General features: G+C 37.1%; 6 protein-coding genes and 1 non-coding gene across 15 annotated transcripts; 4 read left to right on the forward strand and 3 right to left on the reverse strand.

Moving 5' to 3' along the window:
* The first annotated feature begins 1,376 nt into the window (after positions 1 to 1,376).
* LOC135173046 (glutamate receptor ionotropic, kainate 2-like) lies at positions 1,377 to 7,192 on the forward strand. The gene is made up of 14 exons (XM_064139631.1): positions 1,377 to 1,890; positions 2,202 to 2,357; positions 2,500 to 2,690; positions 3,068 to 3,388; positions 3,479 to 3,583; positions 3,707 to 3,883; positions 4,063 to 4,278; positions 4,482 to 4,707; positions 4,770 to 4,989; positions 5,241 to 5,378; positions 5,528 to 5,726; positions 5,795 to 6,026; positions 6,168 to 6,427; positions 6,511 to 7,192. The coding sequence occupies exons 1-14, from the start codon at positions 1,812 to 1,814 to the stop codon at positions 6,745 to 6,747; spliced, it is 2,757 nt and encodes a 918-aa protein (XP_063995701.1). The 5' UTR covers positions 1,377 to 1,811; the 3' UTR covers positions 6,748 to 7,192.
* Positions 7,193 to 7,403: 211 nt separating this feature from the next.
* LOC135173066 (farnesyl pyrophosphate synthase) lies at positions 7,404 to 11,558 on the forward strand. Of its 4 annotated transcripts, none has more exons than XM_064139664.1 (8): positions 7,404 to 7,523; positions 7,930 to 8,092; positions 9,804 to 9,960; positions 10,127 to 10,267; positions 10,337 to 10,540; positions 10,635 to 10,799; positions 10,905 to 11,117; positions 11,203 to 11,558. In XM_064139664.1, exons 2-8 carry the CDS (start codon positions 7,965 to 7,967, stop codon positions 11,401 to 11,403), a joined length of 1,209 nt encoding a protein of 402 aa, XP_063995734.1. In that variant the 5' UTR covers positions 7,404 to 7,523; positions 7,930 to 7,964; the 3' UTR covers positions 11,404 to 11,558. The 4 variants fall into 4 exon arrangements, with proteins under 4 accessions (XP_063995734.1, XP_063995733.1, XP_063995731.1 ...); XM_064139663.1 differs by having other exon boundaries at positions 7,414 to 7,553; XM_064139661.1 differs by having other exon boundaries at positions 7,490 to 7,646.
* On the reverse strand, positions 10,905 to 12,981 carry LOC135173087 (uncharacterized). 3 transcript variants are annotated; one of them, XM_064139715.1, is made up of 6 exons: positions 12,500 to 12,981; positions 12,211 to 12,403; positions 12,056 to 12,119; positions 11,876 to 11,970; positions 11,749 to 11,793; positions 10,905 to 11,662 (listed from the first exon to the last, which is right to left on the reverse strand). In XM_064139715.1, the coding sequence occupies exons 1-4, from the start codon at positions 12,912 to 12,914 to the stop codon at positions 11,956 to 11,958; spliced, it is 687 nt and encodes a 228-aa protein (XP_063995785.1). In that variant the 5' UTR covers positions 12,915 to 12,981; the 3' UTR covers positions 10,905 to 11,662; positions 11,749 to 11,793; positions 11,876 to 11,955. The 3 variants fall into 3 exon arrangements, with proteins under 3 accessions (XP_063995785.1, XP_063995784.1, XP_063995786.1); XM_064139714.1 differs by having other exon boundaries at positions 10,905 to 11,793; XM_064139716.1 differs by lacking the exons at positions 10,905 to 11,662; positions 11,749 to 11,793 and having other exon boundaries at positions 11,885 to 11,970; positions 12,056 to 12,126.
* Positions 12,982 to 13,382: 401 nt separating this feature from the next.
* Positions 13,383 to 13,455, forward strand: Trnak-cuu (transfer RNA lysine (anticodon CUU)). Its single transcript has one exon. It is a non-coding gene; the product is annotated as a tRNA-Lys (tRNA).
* Positions 13,456 to 13,678: 223 nt separating this feature from the next.
* Positions 13,679 to 14,746, forward strand: LOC135173094 (NADH dehydrogenase [ubiquinone] flavoprotein 3, mitochondrial). Its single transcript, XM_064139724.1, has 3 exons — positions 13,679 to 13,838; positions 14,111 to 14,231; positions 14,461 to 14,746. The coding sequence occupies exons 1-3, from the start codon at positions 13,803 to 13,805 to the stop codon at positions 14,610 to 14,612; spliced, it is 309 nt and encodes a 102-aa protein (XP_063995794.1). The 5' UTR covers positions 13,679 to 13,802; the 3' UTR covers positions 14,613 to 14,746.
* Positions 14,688 to 16,262, reverse strand: LOC135173097 (peptidyl-prolyl cis-trans isomerase E-like). The gene is given in 3 exon segments (XM_064139727.1): positions 14,688 to 14,792; positions 15,077 to 15,617; positions 15,838 to 16,262. Coding segments are annotated over 3 exon segments (1,038 nt in total). The 3' UTR covers positions 14,688 to 14,720.
* Positions 16,263 to 16,275: 13 nt separating this feature from the next.
* Positions 16,276 to 20,019, reverse strand: LOC135173079 (mitochondrial glutamate carrier 1-like). Of its 4 annotated transcripts, none has more exons than XM_064139705.1 (7): positions 19,646 to 20,019; positions 18,550 to 18,736; positions 18,310 to 18,459; positions 18,043 to 18,179; positions 17,707 to 17,892; positions 17,493 to 17,643; positions 16,276 to 17,269 (listed from the first exon to the last, which is right to left on the reverse strand). In XM_064139705.1, the coding sequence occupies exons 2-7, from the start codon at positions 18,726 to 18,728 to the stop codon at positions 17,131 to 17,133; spliced, it is 942 nt and encodes a 313-aa protein (XP_063995775.1). In that variant the 5' UTR covers positions 18,729 to 18,736; positions 19,646 to 20,019; the 3' UTR covers positions 16,276 to 17,130. The 4 variants fall into 4 exon arrangements, with proteins under 4 accessions (XP_063995775.1, XP_063995774.1, XP_063995773.1 ...); XM_064139704.1 differs by having other exon boundaries at positions 18,550 to 18,755; XM_064139703.1 differs by having other exon boundaries at positions 16,277 to 17,269; positions 18,550 to 18,755; positions 19,650 to 20,019.
* Between the last annotated feature and the right edge of the window lie 3,759 nt (positions 20,020 to 23,778).

Raw genomic sequence — 23,778 nt, forward strand, 5'->3', positions numbered from 1 at the left:
ATCTGACACCTTTAGCGACAAATTTTTCCACAATTATCAGTTCTTTTCGCACTTGTTTTGAAATAAAAATAAATGCAAGTGAGAAGCAGTTTCTCGATTCTTGCTTGCAGGAACGGAAATGGGTGCACGAAGCGGTTGACTTGTTCCACTAGGCGAAAAAAATGAAGTAGTGAATTCGCCAGATTCGCCACAGGAAAAAATAAATCGGTGATTCATTTTTTAATTTTCTTTTGATTTGTTTTTCCCAGTTACAGCCAGTGACTGTGAGAGTTTATCCATACGACTTTTCCAGTGTGATTTCAGATTAATTATTAGATACCATTGTGGGAGACATAATACTGTCGTGAGACTTTTACTTTCCGCTGTGTAAGAAAGTTTTTCCTCGGGTTCCCCCCGCCCGGGAAATCCTGAAAACATGAGACCGCGAGGAAGTCAAGTGTTGGGTAACCGTAATGGTAAGATAACCGAGAGTTCAGCTGCGTCAGGAATCAAGTGCTAGTTCTCATTCCTTGCGTTATGTTCTCCGATCGTCTGATCTCCTACACTGCGAGAAAAATATTGGAAATTCTCCGGAAAATGTATTTTTAATGAATATGATTCAAGCAGTTCCGTCAAATTTCCCTTAACATTTCGCTCCGGAATTACGGAAGAGATACGTAATTATTACTGAACATTTTCCTCGGCGTTATTTATGATCGGCTCCCATCAAAGGGGGTTTACCTCGTGTATGGGAATGGCGCGCGTCTCCTTATGTACATGGTAGCCCGTTCCAGTTTTCCTTTAACGCGAAAGTAATAGATCCAGGCATCGAGACTGCACCTTGCTCGTAGAACAAAAATTCCAGTCAGAAGAAGATGAAAAAGTCTGCACGAAGGAGACACCATATTTCCTCGCTAGACTACGGTTACGCCCATTTTGCATTTTACGGTGTACCGTTACAATATTCATATAAGAGTGCAGAAATTTTATGCTGTAACGTCTATTCATTCCACGTTACTCGCCTCATTAGGTGTCACATTTTTTTAAATGTCTGCACATTTTTATTTTACTCTCAGTGAGCGCAGTAGTTCATTATCACAAAAAATAATGTAATACCTAATTTGGAGGTTGCGGGGAATCCATCAAGGAATGATTGACGTCCAAAAATTTATTTCAAATATTTTTCTTTGTTTAAGACTTTTATAATATATTTGTTTTTAATTTTCGACCGATAAATTATCTTCTGGGAAGTTGCCTGTTGCAGATAAGTTCACCATGTCTGTCTATTGCTGGTAATGATTCACCTACCCCTGATATATCTGCCCAGGATACCCCTTCGTCGATATAAATATTTAAAAGAGATGTTCCACCCTCAGAAATTCCCAATTCCTCAGCTCCGGGATTGACACATAGGCCCGCAACATTTGGGTCTCACATTTAGCTCTCAGATAGTTCTAGACCTTCTCAGGAAGTCATCGCTGTAAAAATACGAGCACGTTCTGCCATGGCCAGGGGGAAGCTCTAAATTTAGCATGCATAGCTTAGACGGCACCCACAAAAGTTCCAAAGACACGTTTCGTGTTTTTGGAATCAGTGCACATCGATCTTCTTAACATTTGATTAATTTTCGCATTATAAGAAATTCACAAAGGAATATTCAAAAGTTTACGAACCCATACCCGAGTGATTCTGCCGAATTTCAAGATTAAATACTGGGCTTTCTGCACGCAATGTGTGCAGCTGAAGCTTGACGCTTCGTACACGACAATAGTCATTTGAATGGCCTGCAGGCATTTTGGTGATTTTTTGTGTACAGAGATTGAGTCATCAAGATGACTGGATTTACTCTGACATTATTTTTCTTAGCTGTGATTCCAATAGGATTTACTGCGCCGAGACGTTTAAAAATTGGTAAGAATTTTCCAAACACTAGGAAGAGACGTTCCATTTTTTCGAAATCGAGTGTAACAATTTTTGAAGCATCTGTCCGTTGTAGAGGAATCGACCAAATATCTGTACATATCTCAATAATATTTTATTTTGTTTGAAATATAAACTGGGAAATTCAAAATTCGCTTTCAATACATTTTTCAAAATTACATTTTGCTACTATGGGATTCTGGTTTGTGCAATACTGTTTGTTGACAATAATTGTAAAGAAGGGAGTGATTTAAAAAGCTGCAGATTCCATCTAAATATAATTCAAACCCATTGTTCTATAGGGGCCATTTTTCATGAAGAAGAAGAGACCAATTATTTGGCGTTCACACGAGCTCTCAGTGAAATACGAAGGAATTCCATCGTAGCGAGTTTTCAGTTGGAGCCCATTATCAAATGGGTCAATGATAGCACGGACAGCTTCAAAACATATCTCACAGGTGAATATTATCAGTAATCATATTCCAAGGCTGCGAGAAGAGTCGATTGAAATCGAAACGTTGCAAAAATGTTAACTTTGCAACGAAATTTCACTCAGCCTTCGGTGAACTAAGTTATGACAATGAATAATTTCTTATCCAGCATGCGGTCTCATTGAGCAAGGGGTGGTCGCAATATTCGGACCTGGAAATTCATTTACGAGCAATATCGTCTCCAGTGTCACATCGCGATATGATATTCCCCATATCGAATATATATTTCGGCGAAGCGATGACACCGACTATAGTAACACCACTATCAATATGTATCCAGATGCTGACATCATTGCAGACGTTAGTAATAAATTATTTCTCTTATGAAACTCTGGAAGAATTTATCTTGGGAAGATTTTTTTATGCTACAAAAAAGCTCTGCGGAGCTCTTCTGATTGAAAAATATATTTTTTTTACACTTACACACCAACTTACAGACCAGTTTACAGCTAATGATACTGTTGCATCCTGTTCTACCTCTTTCAATTTCGAAATTACACCCGAGCTCAAGGACGCCTGTTAAGGCTATTATCAATATCAGACGTCCTTCCATTCTCTGAATTTATCACAAAAAGATCTTCGAATCTCTCCTGCCCAATTACTTATTGACGCCCTTATTATTTTATTAATTACATTTTATCTATATTATCTCACTAGATATAACAATTCTATCGCAGGCTCTCGCCGACCTTCTGAACGTCACGCATTGGCCCCAGTTCACGGTGCTGTATGAGACAGACGATGGACTATCAAGATTACAGAAATTACTGGAGAAACATGGCCCACAGGACTTTCCCGTGACGATACGGCAATTGTCTCCGAGTTATGATAATTTTACGAATGAACCGGACTTTCGATCGTTGCTGAAAGAAGTGGCCAACTCATCTGACTTCAATGTCATCCTGGAAGTTACTCCTGGCAATATTAAAAAAGTTATACAGCAGGCCCATGAGGTCAAACTTCTTCAGGATTATTACCACTATTTAGTGACAGATTTGGTATGCCAGCAGAATTATAACTGTCAAGAATGAGATATCACCCTAATTATTTCAGAATTAGCAACAAACAACTGATAATTTTGGTTGCAGCACACACCGACGGCGATGATGGCGGAAACTCTCAACAAATCACGTGCAAATGTGACAGTCCTTCAATTATTAACTGATGAAATTACTGAATTCGATCTGACTACGGTAATAATGAGTGAGAATAGTTGAAAAACTGTTGATCATTGTTGTGAGTCGACTCGAGTTTATCTGATGGAATTAATAATCGCCATCGATAAGAATAAATATTTTGTCACTGGTCTGTTGCAGGTGGAAAGTGCTGTGCTTTTTGACGGTGTTTATCTTCTCAATGAAGCTTTGGAAGTTTTCAAAAGACGAAGGGAAAATGATGAGGAGGATAGTGCAGATATTGGACCGGATTTTTACACCTGCAGTAATCCGGATAAATATCTGGCTGGACCCAGTTTAGTGGCTCTTATGCGGAAGGTGGGTATATAAGCACTAGTGGGGTAAGATTCCGCATATATTTACCGGACAGGTCCTCCAATAATGGAAAGTCCCTCAGGAAAAAAAATTAAAAACGTAGAAACCATCTGCGCATTTTTGAAATATAATTTTTAAGACACCTGGAGATTACACTAAATAATATATTGCTAATGATAAAGGTCAGGATAGATGGAACCGTGAGTGGACCAGTAACCTTCCGCGAAAATGGTGGAAGATCCTTCAAGTTGACATTCACAGAATTTCACAGTGAAAGAATTGCTATATCCGGTTATTGGGAGGATGGGGAATTGCAAGTCATCAGTAGTCAAGAGGATCGCGAAGCTCAGGCACAACAAAGCATTGAAAAAAGAATGTTTACAGTTACTTCAAAATTGGTACGTGCTGAGATGATAATTATGCGATTTCGTATGTATCGAAGATCGATTTTAATATTCGATGATATGATATTCAATTATCTGCAGAGTTAATTTGTTAATTTTGAGGCATACAATCGATCTCCGATGGATTTAAAATATCCTTCCAATACCCTGTGACTTTTGAAACCCCTAGGAATTGTGATTAATGTAATCCTTTTAAGGGAGAGCCTTATGTGATGGAAGTAGCTGACGGATCTGCAAGAGGAGTTCCCTTTCTGCGTACAAATAAACGACACGAAGGCTATGCTATTGATCTTATCGAGGAGCTCTCACAACTACTAAAATTCAATTATCAATTTGAACTTGTACCGGATAATGAGTACGGAAAGGAGGACTCAGATACGAGACAGTGGAACGGTCTCATCGGTCGTCTCCTACGACGAGCAAGTATCACTGATCATATCATACTCTGCAAACCTAGAATAAGTGACTGTTGTTATTTCAGGAAGCTGATTTGGCAATATGCGATCTTACGATAACGAAAGCCCGGGAAACTGCTGTTGATTTTACGATGCCATTCATGGACCTGGGTATTAGTATCTTATTTGCAAAATCAGAGAATAAAGAGCCGGAGCTTTGGTCGTTCCTTTCACCTTTCTCAGCAGATGTTTGGATATACATGACCACAGCTTATGTTGCCGTATCTGTGTCACTTTATGTACAAGCGAGGTACTAACTCTTCGCATCTTTCAGTTACACACATTCAGAAAGATTGGAGAATTAATTAAAGGCTAAAGATCAGATTATATATGTTTTTGGCAACAATATATAATTTTTTAAATGAACCGTCACTACCTGAAGATCCTTGTCTTGGAGGAATATCTTTAAACATTTTTTTTCTGTCAACAATACTAATCTTCAACTGAAAGAACTTTTCTCGTTGTCTGCGATGGAATTGAATGAAGTAATTTTCCTTGAAGGATAGCTCCTGGCGAGTGGAATGCTTCTCATCCATGTAATTTCGAACCGGAGGAGCTGGAGAACGATTTCAATATGAAGAACTCACTCTGGCTGACTGCTGGATCACTTGTACAACAGGGTTCAGACATTCTTCCCAGGTGAATAACTTAAATTTGAATTTAAATTGACTGCATAAGGTTGAATATGATATCGGTAATGTTCCCTTTTCCCTTACATTATCACCATGAACACCATAGAGCTAAGTTCTGCAACTTTATGTTTGCACGTCTTTTGACTTCCAATTTAGGACTCCATCAATCCGTATGGTAGCAGGTATGTGGTGGTTCTTCGTTCTGATAATGGTATCCTCTTACACCGCCAACCTGGCTGCCTTCCTCACAGCTACGAAGATGGATGTGTCTATCAGTAGTGTCACCGAACTCGCTGCCCAAACGAAAATCAAGTATGGGGCCATAAAAGGCGGTTCGACAGCGGGATTTTTCCAGGTAAATTCCATTTCCATTTCATTTACTAATGAAATTAATCGAAATATATCTCAATGATTTTTCAACAGGGTGCGAACAGTTCAGTGTATCAGAAAATGTGGGCTGCGATGGTTGACGCTAAGCCAAGTGTCTTCACTAAAACCAATGCTGAAGGGGTAGAAAGAGTCGCTAAGGGAAAGCAAACTTATGCTTTTCTCATGGAATCAAGTGGTATTGAATACGCTATTGAACGCAATTGCGAATTAACGAAAGTCGGCGATCTACTTGACAGTAAAGGATATGGAATTGCTTTGCCACCTAGTAGGTTCAGAACTTATCTAATAAGAGGAGACTATCACACTCATAGAAAAAATTTATTTAACCGGAGCTTTAAAAGCCCTCCTCTTATGGTTATTAGCCTGATTGTGAGATTTTTGGAGTCTTTAACAAATCAATTTTCAGATTCACCATATCGCACTCAGTTCAGCGAGGCCATTCTCAAACTTCAGGAGAGGGGTGTCCTACGTCAATTGAAGGAGAAATGGTGGCTGCAAGGGAGTAAAAATTGTACGGCCAATCAGCCAGAACCATCTTCGGGAGAACTGACTATGGCTCATGTTGGGGGTGTTTTTTTGGTCCTGGTGTTTGGACTTATCTTCGCTTTTTTCTTTGCTATAATTGAATGCATATGGAACGTTCGAAAAATTGCCGTTGAGGAGAAAGTACGTAGAATTCATTTGAGTGCATATCGACACATTGAGTTAAAATAGAATACGATATCTGAAAATTACGTAAATACTTTCAGATTACACCACTTGAGGCATTCATCGCTGAATTTAAATTTGCGATAAATGTCACTGCCCAAACGAAGCCAGTTAAAATGGCAAAATCGATACAGAGTAGTCGCAGTTCAGCTGAAGAATTGACTGATGCCGCTGCTGCTGAACGTTCGATGGGAGGATCATATCTGCAACTGGATATTCTAGATAAAATAGATCACAGCAGAGCTCTTCTGAATAGCAGATCTCCTCGTTCAGACTGACCATCACGTCCCGAAAAAACTGTCACGAGTATTCGATACATCTCCATGGGATTTACTGTTATTAAGATGTATATAATACCACAAATTATATCCTATGTTTCTTGTCAAAAAGGCTTTGCTAATTAGAGGGTACAGTGACTAAATAATTTTCTGATTATATTATTAGCTGTATCATCAGTCAATGTTTCACATTGTTATGAAAAAAATCGTTCGATACTCGGGGAAAAACTACTTTTTGTAAACTACCCTACCTCCACCCCTCTGCAAAAGCCAAACAATATTTTTCCACAATCTTAATTAAATATACAATTATAGCTATCAGTGTTGAATCTAATGTACGTGAAAGTTACTGCAAAATTACCACAAAAAATATAATATTTATCAAAAATTACAAAATTCAATAATTATAATGTTTAATAAACCAGATTTTTTTAATCTTATTTCTTTACAATCAGGAGGTTGAATTATCATTCATCCATACAACATTTTTTGTACATCGAAATCCACATTTTGATAAAGAATTTTCTCCTTTTAATCACTCATAACGCAATGCAATTCATAACGTGGCGGGACGAACACGAAAATGGCGGAACCAATGGGAATCCGTACTTCTCATTGCCAGTGTCTCAGCCTCCATAAATTTCGAGGTCACGTAGGTATTCGGTGCTAAAATGGTATAAATAACACACACAACTACGTCATGCGTGATATGGCTGTGAGTTAACATGTGTTGTTGATTGGGGAGAAACGTGAGAAGGGAATCTCATTGCTTGGACGTACGTAGCACATCATCGTAATCATCAAATGTGAGCGGACGTTTTAGATTACAGAGAGAATTTATGATAGTTTGTTTACTATTCAGTGGATACTGCGTCTGTCTTTAAAGTGCTTTATTCGGGGTGAGAATACCATTTGCTGGCATTATTCAGCGAAAAATCAGTGAAAATCAATTTTTTCTGACTAGATTTTTAGTTACAATAATTTAGAAACTATTTATTATCGTGAATGTAATGCTGCCCATTATTCAGGAGTGAAAAGTTTTTTAGTGTCTAAAAATATTCATTTGAATGATTTTTGAGAGTTTAAAAAGCCGTTGGCCAAGTATTTATGAGACGAATGGAATTAGATTTTTTTTTACGCTTTCTTATTTTCCTGAAAGCCGCCTTTTTGTGAATCAAATAGGTTACAGTAGGCTCTGAGGTACCACACTATCAATTATGAAGAGCTCAACGACGAAGTATCTTCTCCAAAATGGACTGCAGTTCTTGAAAGTTGATGGAAGGATCCTGCCACGTTCCAATTGCAACATTTTGCTCAGGGGATGCAATACAAATCAGCAGACTAGGTGAGTCGGAAAAATGAATCTATTATAATCTATTATAAATGGATGAACGAGTGAACGTGATTCAAAGCTAAATATTTTTTAATTAGATGAATTCTAACCGTTTCCTTTATCATTGATGCATGCTCCAAGTCAGTACAATTTTCATTTCATCGTTTAACAAATATTTCGTGGAAATTAAAATGGTCTATGGAAATCTGTCTCCAATGAATCTATAATTATCGAAAGTAAATTAAAATTCTTGCCGATCATTAAGCCTTATTCAATCATCGCTTACGCATTTAAGACAGAATAAATAAAGAGGAACAATAAATGTAATAAAGTACAAAATGAAAAAAAATCCATTAACTGTCGTTCAGAAAACAGCAAACCCATTTCGAAATGCTCAATTATGTTCATTGTTCTCGTTATTTTCAAGTTAAAAAACTATCAAAAAAAAATAACTTTAGATTTTTTGTTCCCAAGGCAAAAAATATTTCCTGCAAATAGGTAACGTTGAAATTTGAAGTAGCTCGAGGTATATCGTTACCACTTTTGAAGGCTTCACATTTTCCGATTTCTTATCAACTTTATGAAGTCACTTTTTGTCGCTGTTGGGGGGCAGTGTATCACAGTTTGCATTCCACGATGAGTAATTTTAATTTTCACAACGTCACGTATAGACTCACTGATTTTAGGATCAGGTGGTATGACACTCTAATGAGGAGAGTAATTTGTTAATTATTCAGAATAATAATTTAGTAGCGAAGTGATCAATACAGTTAAGTAACTTCCAGTTGGAAAAAATCTCTGGTCCGTATTTCCAAAACTAAGAGACATAGCGAGATTGTACTGGATAATATGTCAATTTAATTGTCTTAAGTGCGATCAGAAACCGGAAGAATCAGAAAATTTATTACCACAATTCATTTTGTCCCCCTATTCCGAATATGAAACAGAAAGTTCCGGAGATTCGTATCGATTGGCCCTTTCGCTACTGAGTTCAATACGCAAGTCCTTAGAAAGTTCGGATTTTAACTTGAAACATTTTTATGTTATTGCCTACGCTTGCGTTTTTGTTATTGGTACCTCTAGACTCGATGTTCTGGGTTCCATTGGTTGAATACTTCTGCTCAGTGGCGGCTTAACACATGACACTGCTGGGGATTACAGGGAGGGGGATGTTATAAATATTATGGAAATCATCTGGACTAATGGTAGCTCAGAGTCACATCACTAGGTCATGGGGATGTCGATGATCTTGTAAATTGAGCGGTTTCTGTGAAGGAATATTTCTCACCAGATATCAGATTCCAGGAGCAAGCCAATGTTAATTCTTTCTAGTGTTATCAATTTGCATGAAGATAGCACTCAGCGCTTACATGACAAATGAATGTTTCAAGGCCATTCGTGGATAGATATCTCCAGTTACAATCATATAATCACGCAATAACACCAGTTCTCGGTGAGAAAAAATAAAATGATAAAAACTGGGATGTTTATCAGTATCTATCGCATCTATTGCCATATTTTCACGCTTATTTTTATTTTTGTGAGCTTTGAACTCACGAACTCTGAGCCATTCAAATCTATTTTCATTTACAATTCTTTACGAACGTCACGTTTTTCGGCCCAAGGGTATATAATGCCAGGAGCCATGATAGAATTTTCAGAGTCCAATATTATGATGTTGGAAGAGGGCTACTTGTCAGTGAGGATATTTTGTCACATTTAGATCTGTGAGATTGGCCCATAGCATGGCTCAGACCAATTGGGTGTCCAACAGGGACGAGAGTCGTGAGATGATGGGAGTATGGCCCGACATTGTCAGGGATTTGACTGAAGCTGGTCGTCATCTGGAGATTCCAGATGCAACGAAATGGATGGCCAAGGTAATACACCAAAACATTGAATAATTCCAGTCTAATTCCGATGAAAATATTACTCAAATTTGAAATTAGTTTGTGCGGATAAGTTCGCTTGAACCACGATAATGACATGGAATTAAGAGGGAATGATTATATTTTTGAAAATTGTAACATATAACACCCACCCCAGGTACTGCAATACAATGTTCCAAATGGTAAAAAAAATCGTGGACTAGCTGTGGTGTACGCTTATCGTAAACTGGCTGCCCCTGAAGATCTGACTGAAAACAATCTGAGGAAGGCTCGGATACTGGGCTGGTGCGCCGAGTTGGTGGGTATCACCGCACAATGGATATTATCCAGAAGGTGAATTAAAATATTGGCACATTTTATCCTGTAGTTTCAAGCCCACTTTCTTGTGGAGGACGACATCATGGATCATTCCACGACCCGAAGAGGCCAGCCCTGCTGGTACCTCCACAACAATATTGGTCTAGCTGCTATCAATGATGGGCTCATATTGGAGCAAGCTGTGTATCAATTATTGCGCATGCATTTCAAGACAGACAAGAGCTATGTGAATCTTATCGAGACATTCCAAGAGGTATAGGAAGGATTTTCAGTGGAATAGTTTCTATATTTCCTGGTATTATTCACCAGGTTTAGTTTTGAGTCTCATAAATATATTTTGTTTCCAGACAACGATGAAAACATGCATGGGACAAACACTCGACATGATCGCCATGAATTTCGGAAATCGACCGAATTTAAATCTATTCACGATGGATCGATACAACGCCATTGTTAAATATAAGACAGCTTATTACTCATTCGTTATGCCGGTCACCTTAGCCATGTATTTTGTGAGTAATATAACAACATTTTGAACAAGCTTTATTCAAAGAATTGCCAGTTATCTGCGAATTAGTTTTGTATCATTGTAAATTTTATTATTCTTACGAATTCAGGCTGGAGTTAACGATTCTGAGATGCATCGACAGGCGAAAACAATATTATTGGAAATGGGACATTTCTTCCAAATACAGGATGATTATCTCGACTGCTATGGTGATCCCAATGTCACTGGAAAGCAGGGTACTGATATTCAGGAAGGAAAATGCTCATGGCTGGCTGTTGTTGCTCTGCAACGAGCCACTCCTGCACAGCGACAAATTATGAGTGTAAACATTTATTTTCTTTATCGGTCATACAGTCCGTCGATTGAATTATCGTAATTTTATTTATGACATTTTAATGCTTGTTCAGGAATGCTATGGATTCGATGATGTTGAAAAAGTGGCACGAGTTAAACAGTTATACGACGATCTGGGATTGTCCTCCACGTATGCTATTTATGAGGAGGAAAGCTACAACCTCATGAATACGCATATCCAACAGATATCACGTGGCCTTCCCCATGATTTATTCTTCAAATTCCTGTCCAAGATCTACCGCAGGGATGCTTAGACAGCCCCAGATATTGTGTTTCCAGTTTAAAATATTCAATAACTCAGACGATATTCAATCAGTGTATATAGAATTCCATGAACGGTACTAGTTTGTCGATTTTCGTTCAAATGAATTTTGTAATTTTTTGTACGAGTGAATAAACGATTTCAACAACATCTAAGTACCGGCTGTTAATGTCAGTTGGATTCCTTTGTTCATTTTGCGGGAGGATTCAATGAGATAACGAGTTCGGGGATGAATCGACGTACCGAGATATCTGAACATAAATAATGATTTCAAATGGAAATTATTATATTTGAATGGCGACTTATAGTCTGCTGGGACATTTCCTAAGGTACATACATTTCCTCCTTCTAAATTTGAGTATTGACTCTGATAATCGAAACTCTGAAAAATTGAATAAAAATGCATCATGAGTATGTCAAATATAATAACCATAAAATTACTTGAAACGATTTAGGGGGCTCACCATATCGCTTTCGACATTTATCAGGCAAACTCTGGGAAGAGAATTCTCTGAGGACACTGTTCACAGCGAATATTTCTCAGTTATGCCCTGGGCGTCTGTAGGTGAAGAAAAAAAAAATAAAATGAATGAAGGTGCAGAAGAAAGGCTGAATTACTAGACAAATGATGAATGATATCGTACACTGAAATAAAGCAACTCTGTAGATACATCATCTGCGTCTGGCGTATTCTGTGGACTGAGCAGCCTAAGGGCTTAATAAATAATTAATCCGTGAGTATACAAAGTTCGAATTAAAAAATCACTTCGTTGTCTGCTAGATTGAATCCTCAACTCACTCATCAGCCGATGAAGCTTCAGTAGTCGGATTTTTCTTTGATTTCTTTTTATGCGCTCTGGCCTCAGCAGGTGCTTTCTCATCTCGCTTGCGCTTTTCAGCAGCCCTTAGAGTGGCTTCACTGGGAAATGGTATTTTTATATCAGCCAGCAGCTTCATCAATTGCCTGTGATTGATGCCGGAAGCAATGGAACCTAGTTCGATATAAAATGATCCATGAAACAAGGTTTCTCAATCAATGAACTATTTCTAAGTAAAAAACCTTAAAAATTCATTCAACAATGACTCACATGTCACCGCTTTGCAATTGACCTCGTAAGAACGATCGTTATCCTTCGGAAAATTACGAGAAGTGTTAACACTTTTCACCTCTGAGCACCCATCACATCGTATCTTGAAGATCGAAGCCAGACCAATTTTCGTTTCAGCTTCGACTCGGGAGAGACTCAAGCGGGAGTGACAGCAGTTGCATATCATTTGTTCGGTGAGATATCCCATGTCCATGATCCTGCGACCTCGCAGAATGTATTTTGCCTGTGATTCAGTCACTTCACAATCAGCAGCAACAGGCTCCTGTCCCTCAGAGCTGTCATTGGTCTGAGTCTCCAGCCTCGTTTCACGTCGTTTTTGTTCAGATTCCTTGACTGATCTTCTGTTCTGTATTGGCTGAGTGGCTGATACCGGTGTACCGCTGGATTTACTCATTTTTCATGTCGTAAACTCGAAACGATGGTCAAGAGTGACGTTCTGAGAGGTTAGGAGTTGCCCGCGACATTTGGAATCCTTAGGGCGGATTCACATTAGGTTTCTTCGAGGGCCATTGTCTACAAGTGCGGGAATATTTGAAATAATTGTAGACAAAGCACTGAATTTATGGTGGCACAGAATATTCCGTATAATAAATTTAGATTTGTTAATGACAAATTCAGTCGAAAATTAGACTTGTTTGTGATCAGCCGCAACTATTAGAAAAGTCCATACATCATGAGACAGGACGGAACTTTCCACTATTCCTTGGTCACTATTTTTCATCTACTTAAAGAATAAAATTACTATCTCCGTAATATAGACGTAGGTTCATTTTTTGAATGATGAATTCATGTATCGGTGAAGAAAAATTGCAGTAATTTTGAATCTACGTTTAAAAAGTTTTTTTTTTTGCAATTCTCTCAAGCCCGGCTAGCTCAGTCGGTAGAGCATGAGACTCTTAATCTCAGGGTCGTGGGTTCGAGCCCCACGTTGGGCGATCTTTTTTTTTTTTATAAATATAAAATATTTAAAAATAAAAAATTCCAAAATGGCACCGGCATTGTCTATCTAGGTACACAGATGATTTTTAACAATTTGCGAATATGTACAATTGGAAAATTGCAGTAAGAACTCGGGGGATTCACCCCCCATGACTGGGCCGACAGATATAGTAGATTATAGCATGACCCTGAAGCTAAGTAGAGTCCTCTGTGTGATACGGGCGGAACACTCATGCCTACAGGGTGTGCTTAATAGTGAGATTCACCTTTATGTTATAAAATCAGCTGTTTCACAGGGCTCTTTAATTTATTAAAGCAATTGTTGTTGGAGAGAGTCGAAATTATGCTGAGGGCAGTTGGACAATTGTCATCGAGTCAAGTATGGCTAACACATAATAAAAATTATGCCTTAACACTTATCGAGAAAAATATCTGGATAGACTTTTGGATTTTAATAATGAAACACATTTCCATTGTTAACCTCTTATGGTTTAATTATATAAAATTGTTCTGGTCCATTTGAATGAATTAGTGCATTATTACAATGATTTAATATGACTTGCTGCTGTTCCAAATATATCCTTTGGCCCACATCCTCCATGAGTTTGATACCATTGACATGAACAACATTAATTTTCGTTAATATTTCAGCTGAAATCGTTGCCTGTGAGACTTTACAGTCAAAAATCAGGAGCTGCAAGCACTAGTCAGCCACCTCCAAATCCGGATGTACCTGGATTAAGCGAAAAATGTGTTGCAGTGCCCAATAAACGTACGTCTAGCGTTAATTTATTAATTAAGCAGTATCCCATGATTTTCTATTCATTAAAAAATTTATTTCTCGTTGATTGTTTTTTTAAGATTTTCTGTTCAAAAACAAATACTTAAGATAGTACGACAATTCTAATTTTTCCAATGGTTTAACTATTTCGGTATTTTACTGATGAAACAACAATAATATTTGGATATCCTGAATATTTATTGAATTACTTGTTTCGCAGCTGTCGGTCCAAACGCCAGCAAAAACACAGATTACAAAAATCCCGAGTACTTCTGCTACCACGTAGACAGCTTCGCTGAAGCTGAAGTGGAAATGGCCAAATTTCGTCTACCAGCCCCAACCAACCGGGAAAAATTCACCCGTAATTTATAGAGCTCTGGAGGGTAAATAGATAATTTATTGAGGATTTGAAGTTTATTGATGTAAAGATAAACCATTAGAATCAACCTTTGGGAATAATAATGGTACGCATTATTCATTTCAATATATTCCACAGTTTGATATTACTATTGTCTTCCTGGGTTGTCCTGTTTTTGTTCCTAGATCCTCGATCTGTGATAATTGAATGAAATATTATAAGGAGTCAGCATGAATTATGGAAAGCGGTGTATTTGTTTTCTTCTATTACTCTCGTGCACGTCAGCTAATATAGAAGAGTAAAAGAAGAGAATCAATTCAGGAAATGGAAGATCAACAGATTCATTAGAAAAATGCCTTTTCAAAGAGCAAACACCGAATTAAATTTGAAACAAAAACTCTGGAGTGTTGAAATACTTAGGGGCCATTCAAGTACAATCCAGATTTATTGTTTATAAAAATGGACGGGATTGAAATACTTTATAGATGTTATTGAGTCCTTGAACAACTTTTCCAAACACGACGTTTTGCCCGTCCAGCGTTCTCAACCTCTTAAAAATCAAATTAAATTTAGAGTCATTAGAGTCCCTCGCATCGTCGTTTGAGCACATGGAGAGAATGCCGGGGCCACTGTGGACGAGCTCAAAATTCTCATCTGGGAATTTTTCTCCATAAATCGAGATCCCCCCGGTTCCGTTGAATTTTGTGATATCGCCTCCCTGGCACATGTACCCTTTGATTATTCGATGAAGGGGGGTGTTTCTGTAGGACAGACCATTATGACCGATGCAAAAGGATAGAAAGTTCTTGCATGTTTGGGGTACCACGTCGTCGTATAGCTCCATCACTATCTTCCCCAGGTTTTCATTTGTGTTGAGTATTTTAAATTCGAAAAAACATCGAGGTCGTTTAGACAATGGGGGCATTTTTAGAGGAAGTAGCTTTGAGGAATGGGTTTGTAATTTTTTCTGCTTTGAAATCGATGATTTTTTCGTACGTCGTGGGGAGGAGGCGCATTGCCTGCAGGTAGACAAATTAATTAAATAATAAAGAGGGTAAAAAAAATTGAAAAGCTCTTCCGGTCTTCTCATCGTGGAAAGACTCCAACGAGAAATGATATTCACTCATAACATAATTATTTTGGAAATAAAAAAAAATAAGAGAATGTGTCAAGAGAAATAATTTGCTAAAATTTCTCTGGAGTTTTTGTTACTTATCACTGAAAAGAAAAATTCATTACTTTGCATTCTTCTCCCTCTTCTGTTTATTTTTCTTCCAATCCTCCACCAAAGCGCGAAAGGGATACATGGTAACGGCGTTTTTAATTCTATTGTAAATTTCAAGATTTTCTTTATAAATTTTCATATTATCTGCCTCGCGATTAACAATACTGTAGTTAGCTTTGGCCTTCGAATTGTCGTTGTCTATATTTCCCTACATGGCGAACAATAAAATCAACAAGCTTACATCACAAGACAAAATGAAATTTTTCCTCACTTTGGTTTGACTGATGATATACATGCTTTTTATAATCGCCATGTTCTCCTTGTCGATCTCCATAACCCGTTTTATCTCATCCTCAAGAATTCGGGGTTTGTACAAGGTCTCGATTTTCAATCTTGGCGGCTTATTATCAATTTTTGCTGGTACATTTGCGAAGTCCATGGCTTACAATTGAAGTAATTGAAATGATTGGCTAAATTGACACTTGTTCTTTTTTGTACATCGAATGAATATTTTTTTCTAACTTATGACAGAGAGGACATTCCAGAAACAACTGAAGTGAAACTGAAACGCGGCTCATATGATGCAGACATTAAATTAGCAATAGAATTTTCGACGCAACTGTTTCATTTTTTACCTATTTTTCTTCCAACTTTGATAGCTCAGTAATTAACATTTATTAATACAATTGACACGTTTCAAACTTCGAGTAGAATTTCAGCTACAGTTTAAAGATAGATGATTCAACAGACAATTCCATCGGACGTTTATAGATTTGTGAATGAAATCAGTGGTGAATTTGCAATAAAAGTCGATTCAACTCAAGCGAGATCGACTCCCCGTTTGTCTTCGCCACTGATTCTATCGTTGATACGTATAATCAATAACGACGCGTTAATAATTGCATCAACCACATCGAAGACACGATTTAAAAATCAACAGAGTTATTAAACTCTCCATCAATACACCCGGAAGAATATACCACAGTTTTAATAAAAAATAAAGAACTTTCGAGATCTCTAAAACAATAAAAAAAAGTAAAATCAAAAACAGGAAATTGACTAGGAAATAAGAGATTTCTTCTGTTACAAAATTATGAACATAAATCTGGAAAGACATTCTGAGAAAGTCGGGGACCTTGACCAGAGGAAAAAAACAATTTCTTGCGCTCACTCACTGATTCAGTGAGTGCATGTGAATTAAATTTAACTATTTAAAGTTACTTGCATCCTTGTAATATTCATTGTATTATTGTCAACGTTTTCTCAGGTTACTTCCATACTGCTGAATACTGGCAGATTCAGTTGATTTATTTAATACCTAGAAGATTTTCAGCAACGCCGAGGTAGTAGACGGTTTGTGCTATACCGAATAGAGGGGCTATGACGATCATACGACAGGCCCCGCCCTTGAAAAATGCTGTTGGGCCTTCATTTTTCAATGTAGTCCTGCAACGAAAATATCCACAAACCCAATTAATTTTTTTCACTAATCAGATAATTTCTGAGGAAAAATTACGGGAAAATATTGATGGCTGACGTTGAAGTTATTAAAATTAATTTAAAATACACCATCAAGAGCTTCATTCAGAAGCAAATCTCTTGTTTACCAATAATAATATAATGATTATGTTTGTCAAAAAAAAATTGAGGAAAAGAATAAAATACTCACATAATGCAATCCATAACGCCATTGTACGTGGGCTCACCAGGAGCTTTGTTAATGGCTTGTAATCTAGTCTTGATGACATCGAACGGATTCACTAACAATGCAGCAGTGGAGCCAGCTGTGCATCCAGCCAAGAATGAGCACCAGAAGACAGCTAGAACAGAGAAAAAAAAATGAAATTCGGTGCTGGAGTGCTGAAAATCAATTGGATACTTACAAGATCCATCTTCACGCTTTGGACCCAGATCATTCAGCCGGGCGAACAGTGGGAAGTAGATGACAGAGAAGGTGACATCCCTGAGCGCAGTTGCACCAGTGCCCTGGTAAAGTCCCATAATTCCACGTTTTTTGAACAGTTCTTGAGTTAGTGACCATGCCGATATTTTTGGAATACTTTTTCCAGCTGAAACGATAAAGAGAATGAAGAAGATTAATATTATTTGTCATATTTTTCGTTAAAAATTTATTAAATTTTTCATAATCCAGCTATCTTCAAGAAATTCATCATTAAATGGGATGTAAAAAATTGAATGACGAATAGAACTGGTTTTACCTGATTTAGCTGCAGCTGCGACACGACCAGCATCTTGCATTTGTATTTTTAACAGCTCCATGGGAGTCGTTATCACAATTTGACAAGCCCCGGCTGATCCACCAGCCAGCATTTCACGTTCTAGTGGCAGTGGTTGTCTGAAATATCCAAACCCATGCGACATTCATTCGATAATACTTGAAATTCAATTTGAAAATATTATTTTCTCCATTAAGAACATTCTGATATTCAATAAAAGTCATTTGATGAGCTGTAATAGCTATTTACCCAGGTCCAGGTGATAAATAATGTCGGAACATATCATTGGCAGTCAATTTAATAGCTTTCTCTGGAGTAATTAGTAGAATATTTACACCAGAACCCTTGTACATTCCAAAATAGCCTTCGGCCTTGTATGTTTTTTTGAAACAATCAAACCTGGGGAAAAAAGTCAGAGTATTATCGACCTGTGGAGGATTACTTTGAATATATCAATCGCTATAAAGTGGTGATAGATGTTTGACTCACATAGAGGCGTACATTCTCTCTCCTTTAGGCCCTATCACCTGGTTTTGGAGCCTCGTCTTCACTAGATCCAGGGGAAACACCACCGATACCCCGATTATCCCCGCAATTCCCCCATTCACGATTTTTGGAACTAATTTGAATTTTTGGGGAGATGCTGCTGGCACCTCTTGCTTTGCCATTTTGCTGACTATTAAAAAAATGGAATGCTGCGTCAAACAACAGTTTATATTTAGAAATGTTATTCAACAGAACTTCGAACAAAATTCCAATTTTATATTTTTAAAATTTGAAAAAGAAATTTGTACTCCTGAAGATTTTATGTATAACGTCAGTGATTTTCATTCTTATCTCTCTTCGGTTCTTGCTCACGAGATTACAAATGAATCACCTTTTAAACATTGGCTCTCGATTAATAATTTTTCAGTTTATTATTTCTCCTCCGAGGATAGTTAACCATACGTTGAATTTTAGGAACTGAATTTTTAAGTATTGAAAATTGTGAGTTGAAATGGTTGAGCTAGACTTTCACTATTGATCAGTTGTCACTGAATATCTCGGTATTGACTGCAGATAGTGAAACTTTTTTCAGGACTTTTTTTTGGAGCTAATTAAGATTTTCTGAAAAAATGACAAAAAATCGACTTTCCTTCGATAAAATTTGGCTAGCAACGATTAAAATTATTAAATAAATGGTCGAAAAGCAACTGCACAGGTAAGTGTACGAGAAAATGAAAGCAATGGAATGTATTGTCATTATAAAAAAATCCATATCTGACCTTCCAGCATTTTTAATAAACAATACGAGTGCTGAAGGGCACTGAGTAATAATTTCGAGCAAAGTCTGATTGCATTATATTCATAAAATTCTCCTTTTGCTCGTGAATTTTCAATTCGAAATGTAAATGTGCCTTCTATTCGTCCCCTCAACAATAGTTATTGTTGAGGTGATTTTATCAGTTAAATTAATTGAATAACCAAAATTATCAAAAACTTCCTCAGGTATCAATCTGCTAAAGATATTAAACATTAACCCAACACAACAGTATCAATTGTTAATGCTTGACGATTAGACATTTAATTAACAACAATTACTCACTCACCCGAGTCTCAGTTAAATCGCGTTCAAACAGAAAATAAACTCCTCGATAAACACATGAAGATAAACTATCACTCACTCTCTTCTCCCCAAATGTCCGATAAGACAAATGGAAAAGAGAGCTGTTACGCTAACGTTACTCGTCAATTTCACCACCACCGTGTCACCGGTGATAAACTTTTTTTCTCATCAAATGTTCCAACGACTCCCCCTCCCGAATCGATTGACAAAAGTGGCTTTGGGTGAATGGAAGACAAGTGGATGCCTACTTGTACGGCATCAGCTTCATCAGTGTCGTCAATCGGTTTTGATAGAGAAGATTATTGAGCAGCTGCAGCTGGTGTTTGACCTCGGGGTATTAATGCAGCCCAAGGTGGTTCCTTAATGCCTGGGGGAGAGGAACAATTTGTGTCATTGGCTGAAAAATTGATTTTTCGCCAATTTTCAGCGTCGATAGAGAAGCTTCCTGAAATACTCCATCAAGATAAGGACGGAAACGCACTCGTGCGGCTCGTCATGTGTTTCACGGAGGGAATCAAGATGGCGGGGTAGGGGAGTTCCCCGATTTCGTCGTATTTTGTGACAGAGAGAGATGGGCAATATTTTTGAAAATTTCCATTCCCGACAAATCGAAATGGTCGAGGAATCGATAATGTAAATTGATTTTCTTTTTCCACAAGTCCATTCGAAAAAAATCAATTAATAATTGAAAAATATTTTGAGTATTTTTTTAGGAATGCACCCCGAATGGGGGAATCCCCTGGGACAGTCGCTCGTTGACTAATTATACACCGAAGTATTCATCCATAATAATTTATGCAAAATTCTATTGGTCTCGCTCCGGTTCTCTGATCACGTGTAGATATCCATTATGTTCTCACATCGACTCACCCAGTAAATATCCTTAAATACAACGTAGCTTTCTTTCCCGTCTCGCGATTGATCCACATTCAACCCCATTCCGACTATGTGATGAAAAAAAGATAAAGAAGATGGTAACAGTTTTTTTACAATCCTACATGTCTACTATAGTTGTAAGTACGATTGAGTTTTCTCACAGGTCATTATCAAGTGAGTCATCTTGTACGGCAATCCCATAGTGTGATATTTTTTACCGTTTTGTTTGACGGCAACGACACAGGGACAAAAAATCACTAAAAATCACCAGAAAAAACCCGAAAATTATGTTTTGAATCGCGATTCGCGAGCGCATTGGAATTCAATAGATCACTGCAGGGACAACAAATTGTTCCATACTTTTTACGGAATATTTTTCATTCCGAAACATCAATTGATTAATTGAGACGTGTCTACGGTATTTTTTGAAGAGTTATTTCTATACTCATGAGACAAAATTTTCTAATCATCCATAATCCATGTTATATTATATAACATGTCGTGCTGCGTATAGAACATTTTCTTTAGACAAGTCCAATCCATTTATAAGACAGAGTATATTTTATAAAATTATAAGCCTAATATCCACCGAAAAAATAGCTCGACGATGAAACGACTTTCCCAAAATGTTTCTCCTTTGTTATATGGTAAATAACAATGGAATTATTGCGTCCAGTGTCAATAATACTAGTGCATTCTTCGAAGCATTCGGCCAAGTCCCAGACCGAAAGATCCTTTTGATCTTCAAACTTATAAATATTAAACAAGGATCCGAATACTCTGATAACATCGACGTTCCCATCACTCAAAAAATTTGAAGATAAGAAATCTATACCGGTTCCCTTCTTCTCTCGAAGAATGAGCTCGGAGAAAATTAATGCTCTCCAATCATGGGAGACATCGACAGAAGAAAAGTGACAACTCCTTACATTTATCAAACGTTCATTCATCTGAACTATTTTTTGTTCACAGACGTTGTACACCACCAGTTAATTCATCTCACATACATCATAATAGTTACGAAACATAATTTTCAAAACGTTAGGTAACATTGAAAAGCCGAACTAAATTCATCAATTTTTCCATCACAGGCGATAAAACCCCGTAATTATATAACTGCAAGTGTTATTATATCAATTACAACGTCAATAATGAACTGCAGACCTATTTAATTGCAACACTTCATAGACCGCTCTTCAAATTGATACAAGATGGTGAAGATGATACTAGTTCAACAATCAGCAACATCAAGGGAAAATTTCCCATATTACCGAAGATCCATAAATGTTTCATATTCATTAGAAACTATCATTAGTGCATCCTGCAGGTACTGTCAGGTGGTTGTGCCGAGGGGTACGACGAACTAATGAAATTTTCATGATAGATTTTTGCATATCTGAAGATCTGTGAAGAAATCACTTCTGCCAACGTCAAAGTCATTCAGAATAAAATGTCTCATTTTAAGGCACTATTATTACTAATTATCATTATTACAAAATAGTAATATTAGTGGAATTTACTATTATTTATGGACACTAGACAATTTTTATTTAACTCGTCTTTAAATTTATTCCAAAACGACTAATCAGGGCGTAAATGTCATTTCGCTAGACGATGAAAATTCTTGTTATTATTCTACTTTTTTTGGGCATTATTTTTGTTCAGTCGGCTTCGACGTGGAGTATCCAGGGGTAGAAGGTCTCACGTGTATCACATCGGTGATTTGTGTATTACAAGTCCATGGATGTTGATGATGCTATCAACGTGGAGATCCAGTGATATTTCTGTTTTTTTAGTTTCTCAGTTGTTACATTGTTTCATCTGTTATCAATTATTGTCGTATAGTAGGTGGAAATGGAAGATCCCTGATAGAGTCTTTAACGACCGGAAGACGTCGTTATTTCTCCCGATACCGTCAAATTTTATTGTTATATTCATAATTTTTTTATGGAGCTACAGAAACGTTAGTTCGTTGGATTGTCTAGTTTTCGGCTGGAAGTCTTCAAAATGTAGTAAAACGTTAATGATGGATGATGATTTCAGGAGATTTTAAGGTGCATGTGTGTAGGTTTGCTTGAAACTGTGTCAATAGGAAAAACCGTACACGGATCATAACATCCAGAAAAAACTTTTTTTTACAAAATAAACATCTTTCTTCGAAGTTTTTTACTTGTCCAACGAAAAAAAATTTAATTATGTTAAGCCAACAATTTATCCATTTCAAATAAATTTCTTCATTAAAGTTGAGAACGTAATTTAGTTCAAATATGTGTTTTCTTTTATATCAAATTAATAGTTTTTCTGCTTCATTTTTTTTTGTCAAAGAAATTCAAAAGTTCTTTTAAAAAATATGAGTGGGCTGCGTGGAGAAAGGTTCTATAATCATTTATTTATTTATTTTCTCCCTATTAAAAGTCTTCAAAATTAAAAAAAAAATCATTCGTCTCGGAAAGCCTCCCTGACGATGATGTCATAATTTTTCGCAGACGATTCGCATGAAAAGTCTTTGGTAGAAATTACAAGCCAAAGAAATTTTTTCTATTCATCATTTTTAGATGTTACGCTTCAATATTTAATATCAAATGATTTCCATCCTCATTCTTCAGTACACTCGCTTAACGAGATGAGGGGATATTGTTGATATCGAAATCATTTACTCGGAAACTACAGGGGGAGGAAGGTCTCTAGTACCCACTCAGCAGGTTTCTCCAGCGAGGAATTTCATTTTTCCTGTTGTTACTTTGTTCCGTAGTAAGGGAATTTCCTTTCTTTGAGAATACACACTTTGTAATCGAATGAACGATAGCGTTACAATAGGAGGTTCATTATAATAGAAGAACCATTTAGGATTTTTCTCGAGTGAGGGAAACAACTTTCATTGAAAGTGGATTTTTGTAATGAATAAAACTTTCAAACTCGCACACGTGATAAAACTATGAGAGAACTAGAAATTTTCTTTTTCATTGGTTAATTAAAAATTTCCACAGCTCCGTCTCAATCGTAAGAAATTTAACAAGGATTTTTTCTCTCTATCCTATTCTTTCATCCTTTTTTCTATCTTTGAAAGTGTCGTTCAATTTTTTTCCCCTCCAGAGCCTTCACTTTTATCCTTTTTCATCTTATGGCAATTATCATTCTATTAGCGATCGCCAGAGCGCGACGAAATCCGGAGCGAACAAGAGAGAAATCCTCCCTGAATTCATCACATACCAGCGATTATTTTTTTTTTAGATTTC

This window comes from Diachasmimorpha longicaudata, chromosome 2 (genome assembly GCF_034640455.1).
Source record: "Diachasmimorpha longicaudata isolate KC_UGA_2023 chromosome 2, iyDiaLong2, whole genome shotgun sequence".
Lineage (NCBI taxonomy): Eukaryota > Metazoa > Arthropoda > Insecta > Hymenoptera > Braconidae > Diachasmimorpha > Diachasmimorpha longicaudata.

Excerpts from the sequence above, each read along its gene's own strand:
- LOC135173046 (XM_064139631.1), top strand. The coding sequence starts at position 1,812 with ATGACTGGATTTACTCTGACATTATTTTTCTTAGCTGTGATTCCAATA. Across the intron at positions 1,891-2,201 it reads GCCGAGACGTTTAAAAATTG|GGGCCATTTTTCATGAAGAA; the intron begins GTAAGAATTTTC and ends ATTGTTCTATAG. Across the intron at positions 5,727-5,794 it reads CGACAGCGGGATTTTTCCAG|GGTGCGAACAGTTCAGTGTA; the intron begins GTAAATTCCATT and ends ATTTTTCAACAG.
- LOC135173066 (XM_064139664.1), top strand. The coding sequence starts at position 7,965 with ATGAAGAGCTCAACGACGAAGTATCTTCTCCAAAATGGACTGCAGTTC. Across the intron at positions 8,093-9,803 it reads AATACAAATCAGCAGACTAG|ATCTGTGAGATTGGCCCATA; the intron begins GTGAGTCGGAAA and ends TGTCACATTTAG. Across the intron at positions 10,541-10,634 it reads TTATCGAGACATTCCAAGAG|ACAACGATGAAAACATGCAT; the intron begins GTATAGGAAGGA and ends TTTTGTTTCCAG.
- LOC135173087 (XM_064139715.1), bottom strand. The coding sequence starts at position 12,914 with ATGAGTAAATCCAGCGGTACACCGGTATCAGCCACTCAGCCAATACAG. Across the intron at positions 12,404-12,499 it reads CAATTGCAAAGCGGTGACAT|GTTCCATTGCTTCCGGCATC; the intron begins GTGAGTCATTGT and ends ATATCGAACTAG. Across the intron at positions 12,120-12,210 it reads GAAGCTTCATCGGCTGATGA|GCTGCTCAGTCCACAGAATA; the intron begins GTGAGTTGAGGA and ends TTAAGCCCTTAG.
- LOC135173094 (XM_064139724.1), top strand. The coding sequence starts at position 13,803 with ATGCTGAGGGCAGTTGGACAATTGTCATCGAGTCAA. Across the intron at positions 13,839-14,110 it reads GACAATTGTCATCGAGTCAA|CTGAAATCGTTGCCTGTGAG; the intron begins GTATGGCTAACA and ends TTAATATTTCAG. Across the intron at positions 14,232-14,460 it reads TGTTGCAGTGCCCAATAAAC|CTGTCGGTCCAAACGCCAGC; the intron begins GTACGTCTAGCG and ends CTTGTTTCGCAG.
- LOC135173079 (XM_064139705.1), bottom strand. The coding sequence starts at position 18,728 with ATGGCAAAGCAAGAGGTGCCAGCAGCATCTCCCCAAAAATTCAAATTA. Across the intron at positions 18,460-18,549 it reads GAGAGAATGTACGCCTCTAT|GTTTGATTGTTTCAAAAAAA; the intron begins GTGAGTCAAACA and ends TTTTTTCCCCAG. Across the intron at positions 17,893-18,042 it reads CGCAGCTGCAGCTAAATCAG|CTGGAAAAAGTATTCCAAAA; the intron begins GTAAAACCAGTT and ends TTATCGTTTCAG.